Here is a 17844-nt window from a genome sequence, read left to right as displayed (position 1 = left end):
GCAACCAGAGAAGCCACCGCAATGAGAAGCCCACGCACCACAACGAGAGTAGCCCCCGCTCGCCACAACTAGAGAAAGCCTGTGCGCAGCAACGAAGACCCAACGCAGCCAAAAACAAATAAATTTTAAAAAATAAAATAAATAAAAACTACATTTTAAATAATAAATAAATAAGGCATGAGCAACCAGGACATCACGGGTAACCTTGCTTACCCAATGGTTAATTTAAGCGTATAAACCCAACTAACTGTAGGCTCGAGTCAGGGTCTCAACCTTGCCTATTTGGTATTCCTTCCTGCTCTGATTTTGGGTAAAGCTGGTCTTCCCCTGGCTGGCCCCAGTTCTGTGACCTCCTCAGTGCTTTCCTTGGCATCTGTCTGTCAGAGCATAACGGTTCGCACCCTTAGCCGTGGAAGGGCACTTTGGTGGCCGCACCACTCTCTGCACTCCGTTGCCTACTCTCTCCTCATTTGGGCTCCTGGGCTACCCACCCCCACCAGAACCTGAGTTGGACTGATCAGGATGGTCACCTGGTTCTCTGGTCACAGGGAGCCTGTGGGCTGTTTAACCTTCAGAAGTTTCCCCCAACTGCTAGGCTCCCTGTAGCATCTTTGTTGCAACAGAACTCTGCTAGCAGCAATTGGCAGAAGAAACCCTTCATCTCGTCCCTGTGTGCCACAGGTGAGCATGGTGGTATTATTGGCCCCAATTCTTCACTCCTTTCTCCATCCACACACTTGCTATGGCTTCATCATGGATGGAATGTCCTTCTTTGTCGATACTGGGGTTGGTCATATGACTTTCTTTGCCAATGGGATGTCAGTAGACGGACACAAGCAGGGGTTTGAAAAGTGCTTGCACACTGGGGTTTACCCTCTTCTGCCTCTGCCATCAGAAGAACAAGCTTCAGCTAACCTGCTGTCTAAGGAGGATAGGGTGAGAGGCATGTAGCGCAAAACCACCGAGTGGTCCAGAGACCTGAAGTGAGCAGCAGAGCCACTGAGCCACTGCAGCCTTAGCAGAGTCGACCAGCTGAGCCCAGCCTGGATCAGTCAAATCCCGGATGACCCACAGAGCTCTGGAGACAAACGCTTATTGCTGCATATGCCACTGAGAAGATTTCTGTGGTTTTTTTCCCCCTCAGTGCTGGGTGACTAACACAGGCACTAAATGTTGGAAACCACCTATCTACAGTTTTATACCAAGATTTCACAGGTTTATAAAATAATGCTCAGGGGTGGTATCCCAAGGTCAAATCATAAAAAGAGCTTGAGTCTTTAATCATTTACGAGTTAAGGAAAAGAACTTTTAACCTCAGACAGGTGTGGCGGATGACAGAGATGTCCTACTTACTCAGCATATGCTTTGACACTTTTTACTGAAGACAGTCTAACATAAACGTGGCCACGCCGGGGGGATATGCACCCCTAGATGTTGAGGGTGAGCGTGCGGTGACAACGGCTACTTCTCAGTTATAAGTTGTGTGAAATTGCATATTAGACTTCTTAGATTCCTTAGTTTCCCAATTTCACATGCTCCCAGGAGGAGTCCCTGCCCACAGAACTCTCTCCCATCTTGGGGGTGTTTAGCTGATTCTAACTTAATGGGAATGTACTGATCAATGCTATGCTGAGAGCAGGTTTCAGTAAAGAATGAGGAGCAGGCAATGGGTTCTAAAAGCCAGAGATCCCAGAATGGATTCAAAGCAGTGACTCCTGTAGGACGTTGACCAAAGCAGAGAGGAGGAAAACATCATAACGCACAGGGGAAAATGCACCTTAGCTGGGCAGGACCCCCTGGGATTTAATCTCACCCAGTCCTGTAACAAACCACCCTCGTCCTGACTGCAGTGTCTCCTCTGCTTGGAATGGGGCTGCCAGCTGGGAGAGACTCAACCGAAACTTGGGGGTCTGGGGATGTGAAGAGGAGGGAAACCAGGGATGAAGGACAGGTAGATTCAAGGACTCTGGTTGACATCTTGCTTGGATTTAAGATAAAAAATAGGGTAATACATTCTCAGAATGGCCAGGGTAGCCAGGGCTGAAGTCTTCCAAATCAGGACTGAGGCTGTGTGTGGGACGGGTTCACTTAATAAAAGGCTCCTCCCAGGCCCAGGGCGCTCTAAGCAGATGTGGGGAAGCACAGGCTGAGGAACCAGAAGGGAGGAAAGGAGGGAAAAGCAAGAAGATCGCCGCCCAAGGGGCTCCTGGCCTCGAGGTGAGCGGCACCTCTGGGTGTGGATGGGGGCAGGGACGGGGGAGATGGCTGTGGCATCTCTGGGAGGATTTGGAGACACAGGGGAATCCTCCCCCACCTGCTGCCGCATGACGGCTCAGCTACCAGGCCAACTGGGAGGTGGCAGAAAGCCAGGGCTGAGTGGGATTAGCAGTGGGGAGATGGGCCAGGCGGGGCTGACTCATGATGGGATGAGCTCAGGTTCGCTTTCAGGAGGGATCAGTGTCCGAGGAGGTGTCATCGGGGGTGGATGCAGCCACGAGTTAAGGCAGCTGACAGCTCTCACGGCTCTCAGCTCTCATGGCCGTGGCATGGTTTGTGCCCGTGCTTCCCAAGGTAGGATCTGTGAAACACTAGCTCTGAAGGTTGCGAAGGGCTACTGGCCTGAAAAGAGGGTTCCATGGTCCAACAAGCTTGAGAAACGTGGGCTTAATGGAATTACACAGGTTTCTCCACTGTAGGACATCTCAGAGCCCTGAATATGATGATGGGAATAGGCGATCTCTAAAGCAAGGCAGGCGGGGGTATGGTATAGCACTTTTGATCATGACCACGGAACCCTTTCAACACAGAACGTGACTTCAGACTAGTGAACTACTGACGACGCTTTCTTACTGAACTACTGAAGCCGGAACCAACAGGAAAAAGACCTGGTTCCCACGTGTCACCTCCACCACCACCGCCAAGCCCCTCTCCACCAGTGAGGTCTACTTAGAGTTTCAGGGCCAACAGGCAAATAAACTGAGGTTCACGACAGATTCTATCCCCATGGCAAACTGAAGTGCTACCTACACAAAGCCACGGAGGCAGAGGTCCAGCTCTAAGGTACCCAGGCACCCAGCTGGGAGGCTGGGGCCCAGTGGGCCCACAGACCCATGGCAGCCCCACCCAAAACTAAGATCAGCCTGGCAGCAGCCCTATCCCCCAACTGGGGATAGACCTCGAGGCTCAGGCCTTGTCAGGCTTGGCTCTGGACATGGGAGGGGCAGCCGCGGAGAGGACAACCCCAGGGGTCCAGCTCAGCTGGTCTGGGTGAAATGCAGGAGTCGGCAACTCACAGTCGTAGCTGTTTCCAGCTCCCGCACCGCAGGAGGCTCTGTCACCTGTTTTCCCAGTTTCCTCTGGTCTCTCCGGGTGCTGACAACGTTCCATCCAGGTGCTGACGAAAATCCCTCTTCTCTGAAGCACAAGCAGAATGTTTCCTTAGAAAGGAAACAAAAAGATTCCGAGGACAAGGAATCACAAAAGCCCCGATGCCACCAAGTAACAGCAGCGGGAAAGTAACTCAAACTCGGTCTCAGATGGTCAGACTGACAAAGCCTCCCGGCCCACAGGCTGCTTAATTTTTACCTTTTATTCTCTGTGATGTGCCTGCTCAGAAGCCCCAGGTTTCGGCCGGTTGCTCTGCTCCAGGCCTGGGCGCCTGGCACGTTTAATTGCTGATTCTGAGATTGTCTCTCACACGGAGGCAGCGGCGATGTCGTATGTTCAGAACCTGGACAACAGACCCAGTCAAAAGCTAAATAAACGTGGAAGCGTTTACTTGGATCAGAACAGCGGGTGGAGTGTTTGATATGTGCTCATCCTCACAGGAGTGTGTGCCAGGTACCACGACTCCGTTTCTGGATAAGGAGACTCAGGAGCCAAGCAGCTGGGCCCCAAATCCCACGGCATGTGAGCCGGGGCAGTGGGTTCGAACTCAGCACCGCTTAGCGGCAAAACCGGCACAGCTCGGCTCCGGGTTCTGTCCCGTGTGCTCCCTGTGGCGCGGGACAGATGCTCACCTTTCGTGGCCAGTTCTTCTTCTGTAGAAGGAAGATGATAATCCCCGTCCACAGAGCGTGAGGGATTATCGTGAGGATCAGATAATACAACGAACAGAAAAGAGCTTTGAAGTGGAATGAATACAGGTGCAGGGCGTTAATAGGACCCAGTGTTTTCCTAGATACCAAACAACTTGGCATCCCAAAGGTTTCCACTTTCTCTAGTTCATGCTTACAAACTGACCAAGCAAAGGAAAAAGGCAGACAGATTCAAGAAGACGTACCAAGAACCTGAAAGCCTACAGGAGGTTAGGAAACAGACAGCCCCCCCCCCCAATTAGGAGGCTTTCAACTTGAACCTTGGAAGAGCTAACTCCCCCAGACCTCACCGCTGCCTCCTGCCCACACCCAATCCCACTCCTAAAGGCTCCACACACTAAAAATACCCCAGCCACCTGCTGCCCAGGCAGGCAGTAAATCACTGGCCCTCGAACACCAGAATCCAGGCCAGGCCTGGCCTGACGTGGCTGCTGGCGGCTGACACGCGCCAGATGGGGCAAGTCCACTTCTTCCCAGCCCGGCGGCCAGGGGGCCTGGGAGGAGAGTGCCCCCAGGAAGCAGAGGCACTGCTGCAGGTGCTTCCTGGGTGTAGGGTGATTGGAGGTGGGTGTGTCACAGGAGGAAACGGGGCTCCCTAGGAACAGGCAGTGGCTCCTACGGCGACAAGTATATATAGAATAAGGTCATCTCATCAAAATCCACAGATCAGCCACTCGACTGCTGTCCTATTACCCCAGGGCCACCAGATGTCACTGTTGCAGGGGGCATGAATATTTGTGGTCCCATCTCCGGACAAGCACTGGCTTTATGGAGACAGTTCAAACTGTGGGCACTCGGGGCGCACCAGTGAGATCCATTTCCTGCTTCCAGTTCTTAGTGATTCGATCCCGCCCTCCCATCCCCACCCCCGGGACCAAAATCAGTCCGACGCCCAAAATGCAACCAAGAAATGCCAAAAACCTGTTCACAGTTACTTCCAGCACAATACAGTGAATCAGAAATGAGAGGCCAAGACAGAATATTTAATTTATTTTTAAACTAAAATGCATCATCAGCAAACACATTTGTGGGGAACAAGAAGTCATGTGCTATCTGGAGTGTTGCTCAAATTTGAAAAAGTGAGGACCCTGAGAGCGCGTCCTCCACTTTGTCACCCCTCCCCCTAGAAAAACCAAAGCATTAAAGTTAACTGCTGCTACCTGACCACTTGGTCCAACCAGTGACAAATACTTACAGGACAATACAAAACACAAAATCAAAACAATGAAATTGAGAGCCTACTCAAGTATAATGAATAGACCTAGATGATCAGAAATGTGCTGAGGTTAAATTTTTGTTTCCATAAAATTGAATAATTTTCATAGCTTGCAGGCTTCTGGGAACATGTCTAACACTGTTGGGCTAGAAAGAGTACTTTTAAGTGAACTAGGTTCTAGTTCACTGAAAAGCTCTGTGGCCTTGGGCAGGTTATCTAACCCCTCTGAGCCTCAGTCTCCTCGTATATGAACTGGACCTGTCCAAGGCCCCTTTAAACAATATATGATTCTAGGATTCTAAGCGTGGCCTTGAGGGGCCCCTGTGTAGCTGGGAAGGTGGATGTCAAAAATAACAAAACAATACAGGGCCACTTAAGTGACACAGACAAGGGCTACGGGAATTCAGAGTCCTCCCCCTTCTGACTCCTGGGGGACTGAGGGAAGGCTTCTGGAGGGGAAGGGATTAAACACCTAAAAAGTAACACTGCAGCACGCTCAGCATACTGGATCCCTCCCTTGAAGAGTTGGGAGGTGGCCAATCCAATATTTTAAGATGTCAACTTGATCTGTGTGGACATAAACAAAATAAACGATAACTGCTACCTATCAACCTCTATAAGCGCATGAATTTCTCAAGAATGGGAGCATGTTCTGTAATACTATCCGGTTGGTTTTGTGTGTACATGTACAACTGCTACTTCTTAGATGATAAATCTGGGGCAAGGGACAGAGAGGAAAGAAGGGGGGAGGTTAAAGTCCTTCTTCAAATGTTAAAAGCCTCCCCCAAATGTTAATACAAGCACAGACAAGAGCTTGAGAAATGGAAACTAAATTTGTAACAGTGGTTCTGTCTGATGATACTGGGGGTAATGATTATTTTTTTCTTTTTGCTTATCTGGATTTTCCATTTTTCAGCAACGGACATGAATCAATTGCATATTTTTTTAATGCAAATATATTCGGGACAGATAATACCTCAAACCACTATCAGTTATTAGCATCTTAATGTGAATTAATGGATATGATTTGCTTCCTGCAGTGAAGTGGCAGTGGGATATGGATTTTGTTAGGTCGGGTCTGCCACTGGAAAGGGACAGAGGATGTAGAGTTTCCAAAAGCACAGTGGGTGGAGGAGGCCTGCCAGGCCCCTCCCTATTACCTCAAGGGCATTTTATTAAAAGTAAGAACAGCAACAGTTAACCTTTCTCATTCATGGTTTTGCCCAATTATTCTCATTATAAATTATTTATTTTTAGATCCAAACTCCAGCTTTCCAACCAAACAAAGAAAAAAGTGCTCATGGATTTTAAGAATAATTTGAGAAAAAAAAAGAAAACAAAGGATTCTTCTCCAAACTCTGTGCATTTTGGTTTCCACCAAGCCTTGTTTGGACAAAGTTTTATTTTACTATTTCATACTGCAGTCTGCAGATTCTTCCTGGAGCCTCCGTGCTAGCACTTCAGGAGCTGTAAAGCTGACATAATTAAATACAAGAAAACGTCATCATTTAGACTCTGATTTTAGATGGGTTATGCCGACAGTTGCCTCAACATTATCTGGAAAGGCAGAGCATGCAGAGGAAATTTCTAGTGTAAACAATACTGGGGAGTGATGGACAGTCTGAAGGAATCCAGTTACCATCCACATAAGCAATTCATAACTTATTGCAAATCATGTGATACGTTCATCCAAATATTCCTTCTATGGCTGGCTCCTAGGAAACGAATGTGATAGAAGCGGGGTGTGCGGGGGGGCGGATAGGGAAGTCAATGATTCCTAAGGTCCCAAGCAAAATTTAGACTTAAAATATATTTGAACTATCACCTCCAAGTAGCTGGAGATATCGAGGCTTGAGAAGAGGAACAATATTGAAGGCAGTGACTTATTTAATTGAATCTAAGATGCCATCAGATTATAAGATGGATTATAGTTTTGTAAGAAAAAAACACTGCCAACTCAATTATGACACATCAACTGTAGAATACATTCTAATTTTTAAAATGTTAAAATGTGGGTGGAAAATATCTATCTTAGAGTTAATGAAATACAGTATTACCTATGTCACCTTGCCCCTACCTTCCTGTCACAGGGAGATGGGCTTCTATTCTCAGTGACCTGTTAGACTTCATATGCGGACATCAATCTACCTTCCAACTCACTTAAGGGTTAAAACATTTAGATCTGTCCTTACTTGGCAGTAGAATGTATCTGTCCTCCAAGTTCCTGTCAGAGTCTATAATCTCCATTTCTCTCCCATCCAATACTCAGCAAAAACTCAGTTGAGAAAAAAATCGTGTTTTCAGGACTGTCTGCAGGATAGGCAGCCCATCCATTTTTCTCTACTCTGTTTACCCTCAGATTGAGCCAGATCAGCAGAGAGCAAAGTACTGGAAACAACTGGGTAATCCCTCATAGAAAGGTTTTTACAGACTCTCTCTCTGGCGTCCTGCCTTCAGCCCACGTGGGGGACACTGTTACAAACAGCCCGAGTTGTACTAAATTCTGTCGTCAAGGACATAGCGTCCTCTTCGTGAGGACCCACTGGAGACATATTTCAGGGCTTCATACCAGGAATCTTTAAAAATAAAATGTTTAAATTGAAGTATAACATATATCGACAAAAGCACACCATTCATAAAGGTACAGCTGAATGCATTATCGCAAATTGTAACAACCGCTCAAAGGAAAAAAATAAAACATTACCAGCACCTCAGAAGCCCCTTCATGGCTTCTCCCCATCACTATACCCACCCTCTTCCCCAGAGGCAATCTCTGTCCTGATCTTTAACATCACAGTTTTATCTGTTTTTGAACCTTACATTACAAAAATAGAATCATACAATATGTATCCTTTTAGTCTGGCTTCTTTCACTTATCACTATTTCTTTCACTTATCACTAATTCATCCATGTTGTTATGAGAAGTAGGTTGTTAATTTTCATTCCTATAATTTTCACTGTACAGTAGTCCATTGTATGTATATACCACAATCTACTCATTTAGGTTTTTTCCGGCTTGGGGTTATAATGCTACCATTCTGGTACACATAGTAAAGCACTTCTGCGAAGTATACCTAAGAGTCAGATTGCTGGGTTTCAGGGCTTGCACACGTTCAGTTTAATTTCAAAGTAGTTTTCCACTTTACATTCCACCAGCAGTGTATGAGAATTCCAGTGGTTCCACATCTTCACCAACCCTCATAATGGTCAGTCCTTTTAGTTTTAGCCATTTTTATAGGTGTATAGCAACATCTTATTGTGGCCTTAATTATCATTTCCTGAATTGCCTTCTCTTTTGTGAAGTATTTATTCAAATATCTTGTCAACTTTTCTATTAGATTGTCTTTCTCTAATTGATTTACCCATTGGGATAGGTCTTTTGTCAATTATATGTACTACAAATATCTTCTACCTTCTGGCTTTTTTTTTTTTTTCTTAATTTATTTTTGGCTGCGTTGGGTTTTCCTTACTGCATGTGGGCTTTCTCTAGTTGCGGTGTGCGGGCTTCTCATTGCGGTGGCTTCTCTTGTCGTGGAGCACAGGCTCTCGGTGTGTGGGCTTCAGTAGTTTTGGCACGCAGGCTCAGTAGTCGTGGCTCGCGGGCTCTAGAGCACAGGCTCAGTAGTTGTGGCACACGGGCTCACCTGCTCTGCGGCACGTGGGATCCTCCCAGACCAGGGATTGAACCCATGTCCCCTGCACTGGCAGGTGGATTCTTAACCACTGCACCACCAGGGAAGTCTCTGACTTCCTTTTTTATTCTCTTAATGGTGAATTCTGATGAGCAGAAGTACTTGATTTTAATGCAGTCAAAATGATTGCAGCTTTCTATATCCTTTTTAAGAATATATTCTTCCACTTTTTTTTCTTCTTGAAGATTTATTGTTTGCCTTTCACATTAAAATCAATAAGCCCGTGCACCTAGAGCCTGTGCTCCGCAACAAAGAGAAGGCACTGCAACGAGAAGCCCACGCACCACAATGAAGAGTAGCCCCCACTCGCCGGAACTAGAGAAAGCCCACACGCAGCAACAAAGACCCAACGCAGCCAAAAATGAATAAATAAATTAATTAAAAAAACTAAAATCAACAATTCACCTGGAGTTGATATTGTGCATGATGTGAGGTAAGGATCAAAATTCATTTTTACCACATGGACATGCAACTGAGCCAGCACCATTTATTGAAAAGACCATCCTTTCCCCATTGTTCTGCAGTGGCATGTTTTTCCTAAATCCAGTGTCCACATACAGGAAGGTCTGTTTCTGGACTTTCTAGTCTGTTCCGTTGGTCTATCCGTCTGTTGGCTTTCTGGTGCCAATACCACATTGCCTTAATTACTGTGGCTTTATATTAAGACTTGATGTATGGCAGAGCAAGTCCTCCAGCTTTATGCTTCTACAACATTGTCTTCGCCCTCTTGGCCCTTTGCATTGCCATAAAATATCTTAAAATCAACTTGTTACCATTTAAAAAATGACAAATAGGTAAATCTGTTGGGGTTTTGATTGGGATTACATTGAATCTATAGCTCAGTTTGGGGAGAACTGACTTCTTTGCAATATTGAGCCTTCCAATCCATGAACATGACATATCTCTCTACTTATTTAGGTCTTATTTAACTTCTCTCAATGTTTTATAGTTGTTTTTGTTTTCTGTGTAAGCCTTAATATCTTTCAATTTTCCCCTAAATATTAGAATGTTTTGATGCTATAGTAAATGGTATTTTTTCCCCTTTATTTATTTATTTATTTTTTTTGCGGTATGCGGGCCTCTCACCAACGTGGCCTCTCCCATTGCGGAGCACAGGCTCCGGACGCTCAGGCTCAGCAGCCATGGCTCACGGGCCCAGCCACTCCGTGGCATGTGGGATCTTCCCGGACCGGGGCACGAACCTGCGTCCCCTGAATTGGCAGGCGGACTCTCAACTGCTGTGCCACCAGGGAAGCCCGTAAATGGTATTTTTAAAAATTCTATTTTAATTGTTTATTGGCAACTGGTTTGTTTTTAATCTCATGAAAACGGAACTCTGTTACTCAGTGCTTCCCTATCTGATGTTCCATGAAACACCATCCTACTTGTTAAAGTGGTCTGCTAAATATGTTGGGAAAAGCTGAGTTAAACAAGTTAATCTAGTTTCTTCACTGCAGGACTTCTAAAGTCTTTAATGTGCTAACGTAATATTCCTCAAACTTACTTGGCCAGACTTACTCAATATTCAATGAATATCATAGTCAGGTATCATTCAGGATAAAAGCATAGAAAACAGCAATTGCTCTAGGTGTTTTAAGCAGGAGGATTTAATAGAGGATGCTTATAAAAATCACTGGAGGACTCCAAGAGTGGGTGCTTGGCTCAGCTTCTAGGAATGGCTCCCAAATGTCCACAAGATGGACCCTCCCAAGGCAGGCACTGCCAGCGAGGCCACCACTGGAGCTCCTCAGCCCGCAAACCCTTTACTCCCACTGCCCCAACCACAACTGCCTCTCAGTACCCACGAGGTTGAACGCTCGATGTGCTAACGCTCCAAACCCTCACGTTTCCATAGTCATAGACATTACCTGTCGCCACAAAACAGCAAAAGTAAAAAAGGAACAGCTGAAAACGGTCTCCATGCTTTCACCCTCCAAACCGCTCACAAGCACCTCTGAAAGGTGACAGCAATTTTGCATCCAGGACCACAACCTGCAGCTCTCTGCAGGATAAGAGGACACCTAGAAGGAGGGGGAATGCAGACTGAGCTAAGACTGAGCTAAGTGACAGCATCCACCACAACCAACCAAGTGCTTGGTGTATAGGCCGGGCACCCTTCTAGGCAGAGAACACATCTGTGAGCCAACAGGCTAGTAAGAAAGCCAGGTGTTGAACAAGTTAATGTGAGTACCCGCTCCCTACCTCTGACGGAAGTGCTATAGCCATCTGCCAAAACGAGTGTTTTCTGAAACATAGGGTGATCATGTCTCCCTCTTGGTACTGAAGGTAAGCGTTACACTTATGCTTCACTTCTATCAGTTACATACGACGTCACGGCATGCATTCTGCATATTAATTTTACCTTCATCTTATTGTTTCTCACTCATTTTCCCTATGTTCCTATTTCCTGATTTACTTTTTTTTTTTTTTTTTTTTTCCCGGTACGCGGGCCTCTCACCGCTGTGGTCTCTCCCGTTGTGGAGCACAGGCTCTGGATGCGCAGGCTCAGCGGCCATGGCTCACGGGCCCAGCCGCTCTGCGGCATGTGGGATCTTCCCGGACCGGGGCACGAACCCGCGTCCCCTGCATCGCCAGGTGGACTCTCAACCACTGCGCCATCAGGGAAGCCCCCCGATTTACTTTTTATCGTATTTTTGTAAGGTATCTTAAATCTTCCTCCTTAAAAAAGGACAGATATAAATCAATCATCTGTGTGAAACCCCAATGTTCACCCATGAGGAGTTACCCCACTCACAGATTCCTTCCACTATCATTTTTGTTGGCTTCACAAATTTGATAAAGTACAAAACAGAAGCACTCATTTCATTCCTGGTTTCACTCTGGTAACCAGAAGACTGAAGGGAAGATCAAAGGTTGAGGCAACAACATGTTCTTTGAAATAAAAAATTAATATAACATGCTCTACAGCATTTCATGATAATTGGCTTTATTAACGTAGAACAATTAATGCTAGCCATAAAAGTATATCATTACATGTGTTATTATTACAAGTTAAAATTTATTCTCTGTTCCCTGTATTGCCATTTAACTGGAAAAAACAACAGACAAAACTTGTCAACCTTACAGTCCATTTGAAATTGATTCAACTGAAAGCAATTAGCTTGTTCAAGAATGACAATATAAAAGAAAAGTATACACTGGAATGTATTACATTCTGGCCCAACAAACAGGTTTGATTCATTCTGGCTCATAAAGCACGCTGATGGTGTTTATGATTTTGAAAATTCACTGAAACTTTTTGCCTGAATTGAATCCTCTGTGATGCATTTTCTTGAGTTCTACCCATGACTGCCACAGTAACAGTCCTGGGATCAGAACCCAAACACCATTGAAAAATACCAGGTAGACCCAAAAGTAGAGCCAATTGTTGGTGTTGAGGTTGGGGCTTCCCATAAGCCAGTCTGGGCAGAAGGTCATCCACCCGCCATACAGTTCACACACACACAGGGTGATCTGTATGAAATGCCTGTTAGAGAGAAAGAGACAAGGGATGAAACCGCCAGCAGCATCAACAGTCTTCCACGGCAGAAAACCTCCCTGAAGTTGGACCTCAGGTTTTACGTAGAGCTCCTTTGATGGGGCAAATTGATAATTAATGAAGACCCATGCTTTCCTTGGAGAAGCAATAGTGCCTTTCCTAGAAGATTATCCTCAGAGTTAAAGAAGGTCTCTTGGGTATCCTGTCCTATTCTTCGGAAGATTTGGTGAGGTCACAACTGACCCGGTAAAGAGAGACCTGGATGTGAATCTTTCTATGAGCCGCAATTTCACCTGTTGTAAAAGGGAGAATAATAGTCCCTTCCTCGAATAATATTGTGGAGATTAAATGAGATATGTAGATAAAGCACTGTGCCCGGCACATATTCAACAATGCATATGTGTTAAATGTTTGAAATAATAAACAAATGGGTGCATGTAGTAAATCTACAACCACGAGCATGGAGTCAAAGACATGGAAGGCACCCAGGAGAAATTTAATTCTTCCTGCCAACGCTCTATGTAAAACTGGGTGGGGGAAATTGGATTAAATGACCTTTGAGGTCTCTTTCAAATCTGAAATTTTATGATGAAGCTTTACATAAGACTTCTTCTTTGATCCAAGATGGTGGAAAATGGAATGCCGTTGTGCCTACTTGACACTGTTTTAGGGAATCATCCCCAGGATAGCAATCTGTTTGTCCCAGGTCACCCCGTCCCTAAGATGGAGAGGAAGGAAAGGGAGGGAGGAAGCGGAGTTTAAAGTTCCAGGGTCTGACTGATGGATGGTTAATCTGCCATCTTTCTGTTTCGTCTCCTCACTCTTCTGCTTTCCTCATACCCTCCATAGCCTGCTTCTGGAAAGATTTCTTATTTATCTTGCATGTCTACCTCAGAATTACATGAGAGATTTTTCTTTGTGTCAAGCGGAATGGGAGTTTTCTAGAATGAGTTGGAGGGAAAGGATGCAAATATTACCTTTTGATTCTCCAAAATATTGGTGGCAAATCATCCAATGCTGTCACCACTGTGCTTGTCTATACAGCACCTAGGTTGTCAATACAATCATATTTTTCATATTTTTTTTATTTTGAATGGTCTGAAATTATCCTGGTGGCACCATGATCCTTAACTAATATCTAACAATTTTTGTTTCTAGTCTACTTTTTGTCTAACAAAGAACTCTGGTCATTATCCCCTCCAAATGTCACACTGGCGTTGGGACAGCTAATGTTCCTCCTCTTTTCCGTAGGACAGGAGAAGAGCACTTACCGATAATGTTTCCCTTTGACGATGGCATAAATGAGAACCAATGCCAGAAACCCTCCCAGGACGACAGTCAGAATTTCCAAAGACACAATGGTTGGATCCAAATAAAGCCATCTCGCGTCAGCTTTGCCATATTCTTTCCCTGAAAACAAAATACATTTTGTTACTCATCTGGCAATCATTTTTATGACAGAGGAAATGACCTTCTTTTCCCCGTTAGGAGGAGATAAAAGAGTAACTACCACTCTCTCTGTAGTCTTCATTATGCCTTAGTGGAAGGCAAGAGAGGCCCTATGACGAAAACGCATTTGCCACCGGACACAAGTAATAACAACAATATCATGTTATATTTGTAAAATGATTTGCATTTTCCAAAGTGCTTTCACACGTGTGCCCTCTTCACCCTCTCCCTTTTCATCGTAAGCAGCAGAATTCTACATCAGTTTGACACAGTCAGACTTTGCAAAGATAATCTTTAATAGTTATCTTGGTAAATGCATTATAATTCCTTACGTCAAAATTTCAACATGAAGTCTGTATTAGTTAGATGTGGGAAAATTATTATTAAGGAAATGTTTATAAAAAGACACGTTTATTAGGGATTGAAGAGGAATTGAGTGCTGGGGAGGCAGCAGGGAGGGGAGGGGAGGACAGTAACACAGCCTGGACTACAGAATGAATCCTAAATGGGCAAAGGAGCATTTCGGTCTGCTACAGGGACAGAATTCACTAACACAGCTACCACGAAACTGTGCTGACCAGGGAGCAGGTGTGCCCTAAGAAATCTTTCCAGGCCCCGTTATCAGGATGCTTACTTCTAGGAAGCACCATGAGGTCAGATAGTCTTTTTAGTGAAGGACCAAGGGCCATGCACTAGATGAAGTCATATTCCCCTCCCTCCCTCCCTCCTTCTCTCTTCTTTCCTTCCTTCTTTCTTTCTCTCTTTCCTTCCTCCCCACCTCCCCCCCCCCCACCTCTTTCTCTCTGTCTCTCTTTCCTTTTTACTTTAACAAAGTAATACGTGCTGGTCCTAAGATCTCAAATAACCAGAGGAAAAAAAAACCCAAAACCCTCTTCTCTCCCTTTAACTACTGTTCTCACATTACTTAGAAAAGGTATGAATGGTCAAAAATTAGCTGCGTGATCTGATTGGTCTGAGCAGCACAAAGCAATAGTCTCTTTTTTTTTACATCTTTATTGGAGTGTAATTGCTTTACAATGGTGTGTTAGTTTCTGCTTTATAACAAAGTGAATCAGTTATACATATACATATGTTCCCATAACTCTTCCCTCTTGCATCTCCCTCCCTCCCACCCTCCCTATCCCACCCGCTAGGTGGTCACAAAGCACCGAGCTGATCTGCCTGTGCTATGCAGCTGCTTCCCACTAGCTATCTATTTTACGTTTGGTAGTGTATATACGTCCATGCCACTCTCTCACTTTGTCCCAGCTTACCCTTCCCCCTCCAACTTAAGTGTCCATCATCGGATGAACGGATAAAGAAGATGTGGCACATATATACAATGGAATATTACTCAGCCATAAAAAGAAGCAATAGTCTCTTAATGGTTAGAGTTAGGATCCCTCCAGGGCCAGGGACAAAGGGTTCCCATGAAAGGCTGTCCCCAGAGAAAGGACACGCCAGTAAACACGATTAGCTATTTAATGAGATAACACACAGACACACGCTGAGCAGAGATTCTGTGAAAGGCCAGACGCAACTGGCAGACAAGGCAGAGCCGTCCAGCCTGTCCTTAGCCGACTGCCTGCCATGACCTAACTGGAAAACATCATAGTGAAAGTAAAAGTTTTCCCTATAAATTTAAACATAGATACAGGGCTTCCCTCGTGGCTCAGTGGTTAAGAATCTGTCTGCCAATGCAGGGGACACAGGCTCGAGCCCTGGTCTGGGAAGATCCCACATGCTGGGGAGCAACTAAGCCCGTGTGCCACAACTACTGAGCCTGCGCTCTAGACCCTGCAAGCCACAACTACTGAGCCTGCACGCCACAACTACTGAAGTCCACGTGCCAAGAGTCCATGGAGACTCCGCAACAAGAGAAGCCACCACAATGAGAAGCCCACGCACCGCAGCGAAGAGTAGCCCCCACTCGCTGCAACCAGAGAAAGCCCGGGCGCAGCAACAAAGACCCAATGCAGTCAAAAATAAATAAATAAAATAAATTAAATTAATTAAAAAAAACACATAGATACAATAGGTGAAATATACTATCTAGTGTAGCCAAAATCTAAGAAAATATCACAAGTAAAAGGTCAATGCTTTAGGAGCTAAGAGATTAGTGGGTGTTTAGACATTCACAAAAATAACCCCATTCATTCATTCTTTTTTAAAAAAAATTTTGATTTATTTATGTTTTGGCCACGTGGCATGTGAGATCTTAGTTCCCTGACCAGGGATCGAACCCATGCCCCCTGCATTAGAAGTACAGGGTCTAACCACTGGACCTCCAGGGAAGTCCCCTTCATTCATTCTTTAATTCAACAATTATTTTGTAGCGTATAGACGCCTCTATGCTAGGTCTCAAGAATGCAGCAGCGACCAGGACACAAAGTCTGCTGCTGGTGGTTCATACTGTAGCGAGCTCAAACCATGTAATAAGTGACGGGGACAGAGAATAGGGACATGGAGAAAAGGCACTGCACAAGCTAGGAGATGAGGTGTTCTGATCGCTTCCTCTTCACCCTACATGCGAGGGAAGGGTTCCCGCCCTGGGCTTATGCGGTGGCTTAACACCCCACAGGTGACACTGGGCAGATGAGGTTGATGGCCCTTCCTTAGTCACAGAACACTCGCAGGCTCGGGGAGAAGCACACTGTGCCGCGTGGGGCTGCCCTAGGAACTGGAGTGAACGAGGAGGGACTGTGGGAGGTGGGCTCTGCAGTAACACCAGGGGGGTGACCCCCGGTCCCCGCGGCAGGATGTGATAGGATTGTTTGAGTAATTCTGAGGGTTGGCAGGGAACTGAAGCCGGCTCCTCAGGGGTACGCAGGCACCGTGCTGGTTCCGGAGACCAGGAGGGCTGCTTGTCTAGGGACCTTATATGAGGAAGCAGGGTGCAGAGGGGCCTGGCACTTACGACATCTGAGGCCCTCTGGATTTTACCAGACGTCAAGGCACACATAATCTGGGATCTTAATCTCAGGCCTTTCTCTTAGTCCCGTACCTTCCACAGTGTCAGAAATCAAGGCTTTGGATTGGGATGAAGGTGAGGATGACCAGCAGGCAAGATCAGCAGGCAGCCCATCCTGATTTCTGTCCTGAAGGGCACCTGGTCCAGTCTCAAGGGCCAGTTGGATGAGGGTGTCATATAACAGGACCCCCGTGTGGCCTGTCAATTCCTCCCCCTTGGGGAAGTGTGTGACGATATGTATGAACTGAAACACAGCTCCCATCCCCTAAACCAAAAGGTCTCTTCTAAATTACAGAAATCACATTTGCACGAAAAAAAAAATCTCAGGGCTTACATCACAAGAGGCGAGCCTTGAACTGGGGGAGGGAGAGGGTATCTCGGGGAGGAGTTTGAGCAAAGGCCTGGGGCTGAGAGCGCTCGGTGTGTCTGAAACTGCAGGAAATTCAGCAAAGCTGAAGGAGACAGCGTGTGTGTAAGTGAAAGTGGGGGGAAGGGGGGTGGGGACAGGCACTGGAAGCAGGCCCTGCTATCTGCTGGCCCCAGTGGATCAAGCCTCTGGCATCTCCTCATCTACTGCTTAACCTTGACCAACTCTTTGCAGGTTAAACACCTACAACAGCGAAAGGGCAAACAGAGCATTAATAAACCTAATGATGTGATCCTCATCCTTTATCTTGTGACTGACTGCCAGGCTCAGGAAGAGGTTTAGAGGGAAAGATGCACACGAAGGGCTGGAGGTTTCCAGTAGCCAAGCCACGGCTGTGCCCTTTGCCACAGAGTGGAGATTAGGGGCACAACTCTTCTTGACCAAACTCAAGGCAGCCTCCTCCAAGCCCTCTTCTCCAAAAGGTCTCGACCTTGGGCTCTGTGCTTGGCCCACTTAGTCCAGTTTCAACAAGAATCCTGCTGCGTAAGTTTAG

At 45.9% G+C, this 17844-nt stretch overlaps 1 protein-coding gene across 6 annotated transcripts in view; it reads right to left on the bottom strand.

Moving 5' to 3' along the window:
* Positions 1-17844, bottom strand: part of EBPL (EBP like) — a 94965-nt gene that overhangs the window by 40092 nt on the left and 37029 nt on the right. Inside the window, exons 3-7 of one of the 6 annotated variants that reach the window (XM_073795180.1) lie at positions 13776-13914; positions 13482-13551; positions 11464-11684; positions 3586-3730; positions 3294-3437 (exon numbers count right to left, since the gene is read on the bottom strand). In XM_073795180.1, the coding sequence (XP_073651281.1) occupies positions 13512-13551; positions 13776-13914 (179 nt within the window). In that variant the 3' untranslated portion in view covers positions 3294-3437; positions 3586-3730; positions 11464-11684; positions 13482-13511. Of the gene's footprint in view, positions 1-3293; positions 3438-3585; positions 3731-11463; positions 11685-11935; positions 12493-13481; positions 13552-13775; positions 13915-17844 lie in introns of those variants that run through there. The other 5 variants (XM_073795181.1, XM_073795182.1, XM_073795179.1 and 2 more) reach the window with 5 other exon arrangements.

The sequence above is a fragment of the Tursiops truncatus genome, chromosome 18, assembly GCF_011762595.2.
Source record: "Tursiops truncatus isolate mTurTru1 chromosome 18, mTurTru1.mat.Y, whole genome shotgun sequence".
In the NCBI taxonomy this organism is placed as follows: Eukaryota; Metazoa; Chordata; class Mammalia; order Artiodactyla; family Delphinidae; genus Tursiops; species Tursiops truncatus.
This window is presented reverse-complemented; position numbering and strand designations above follow the sequence as displayed.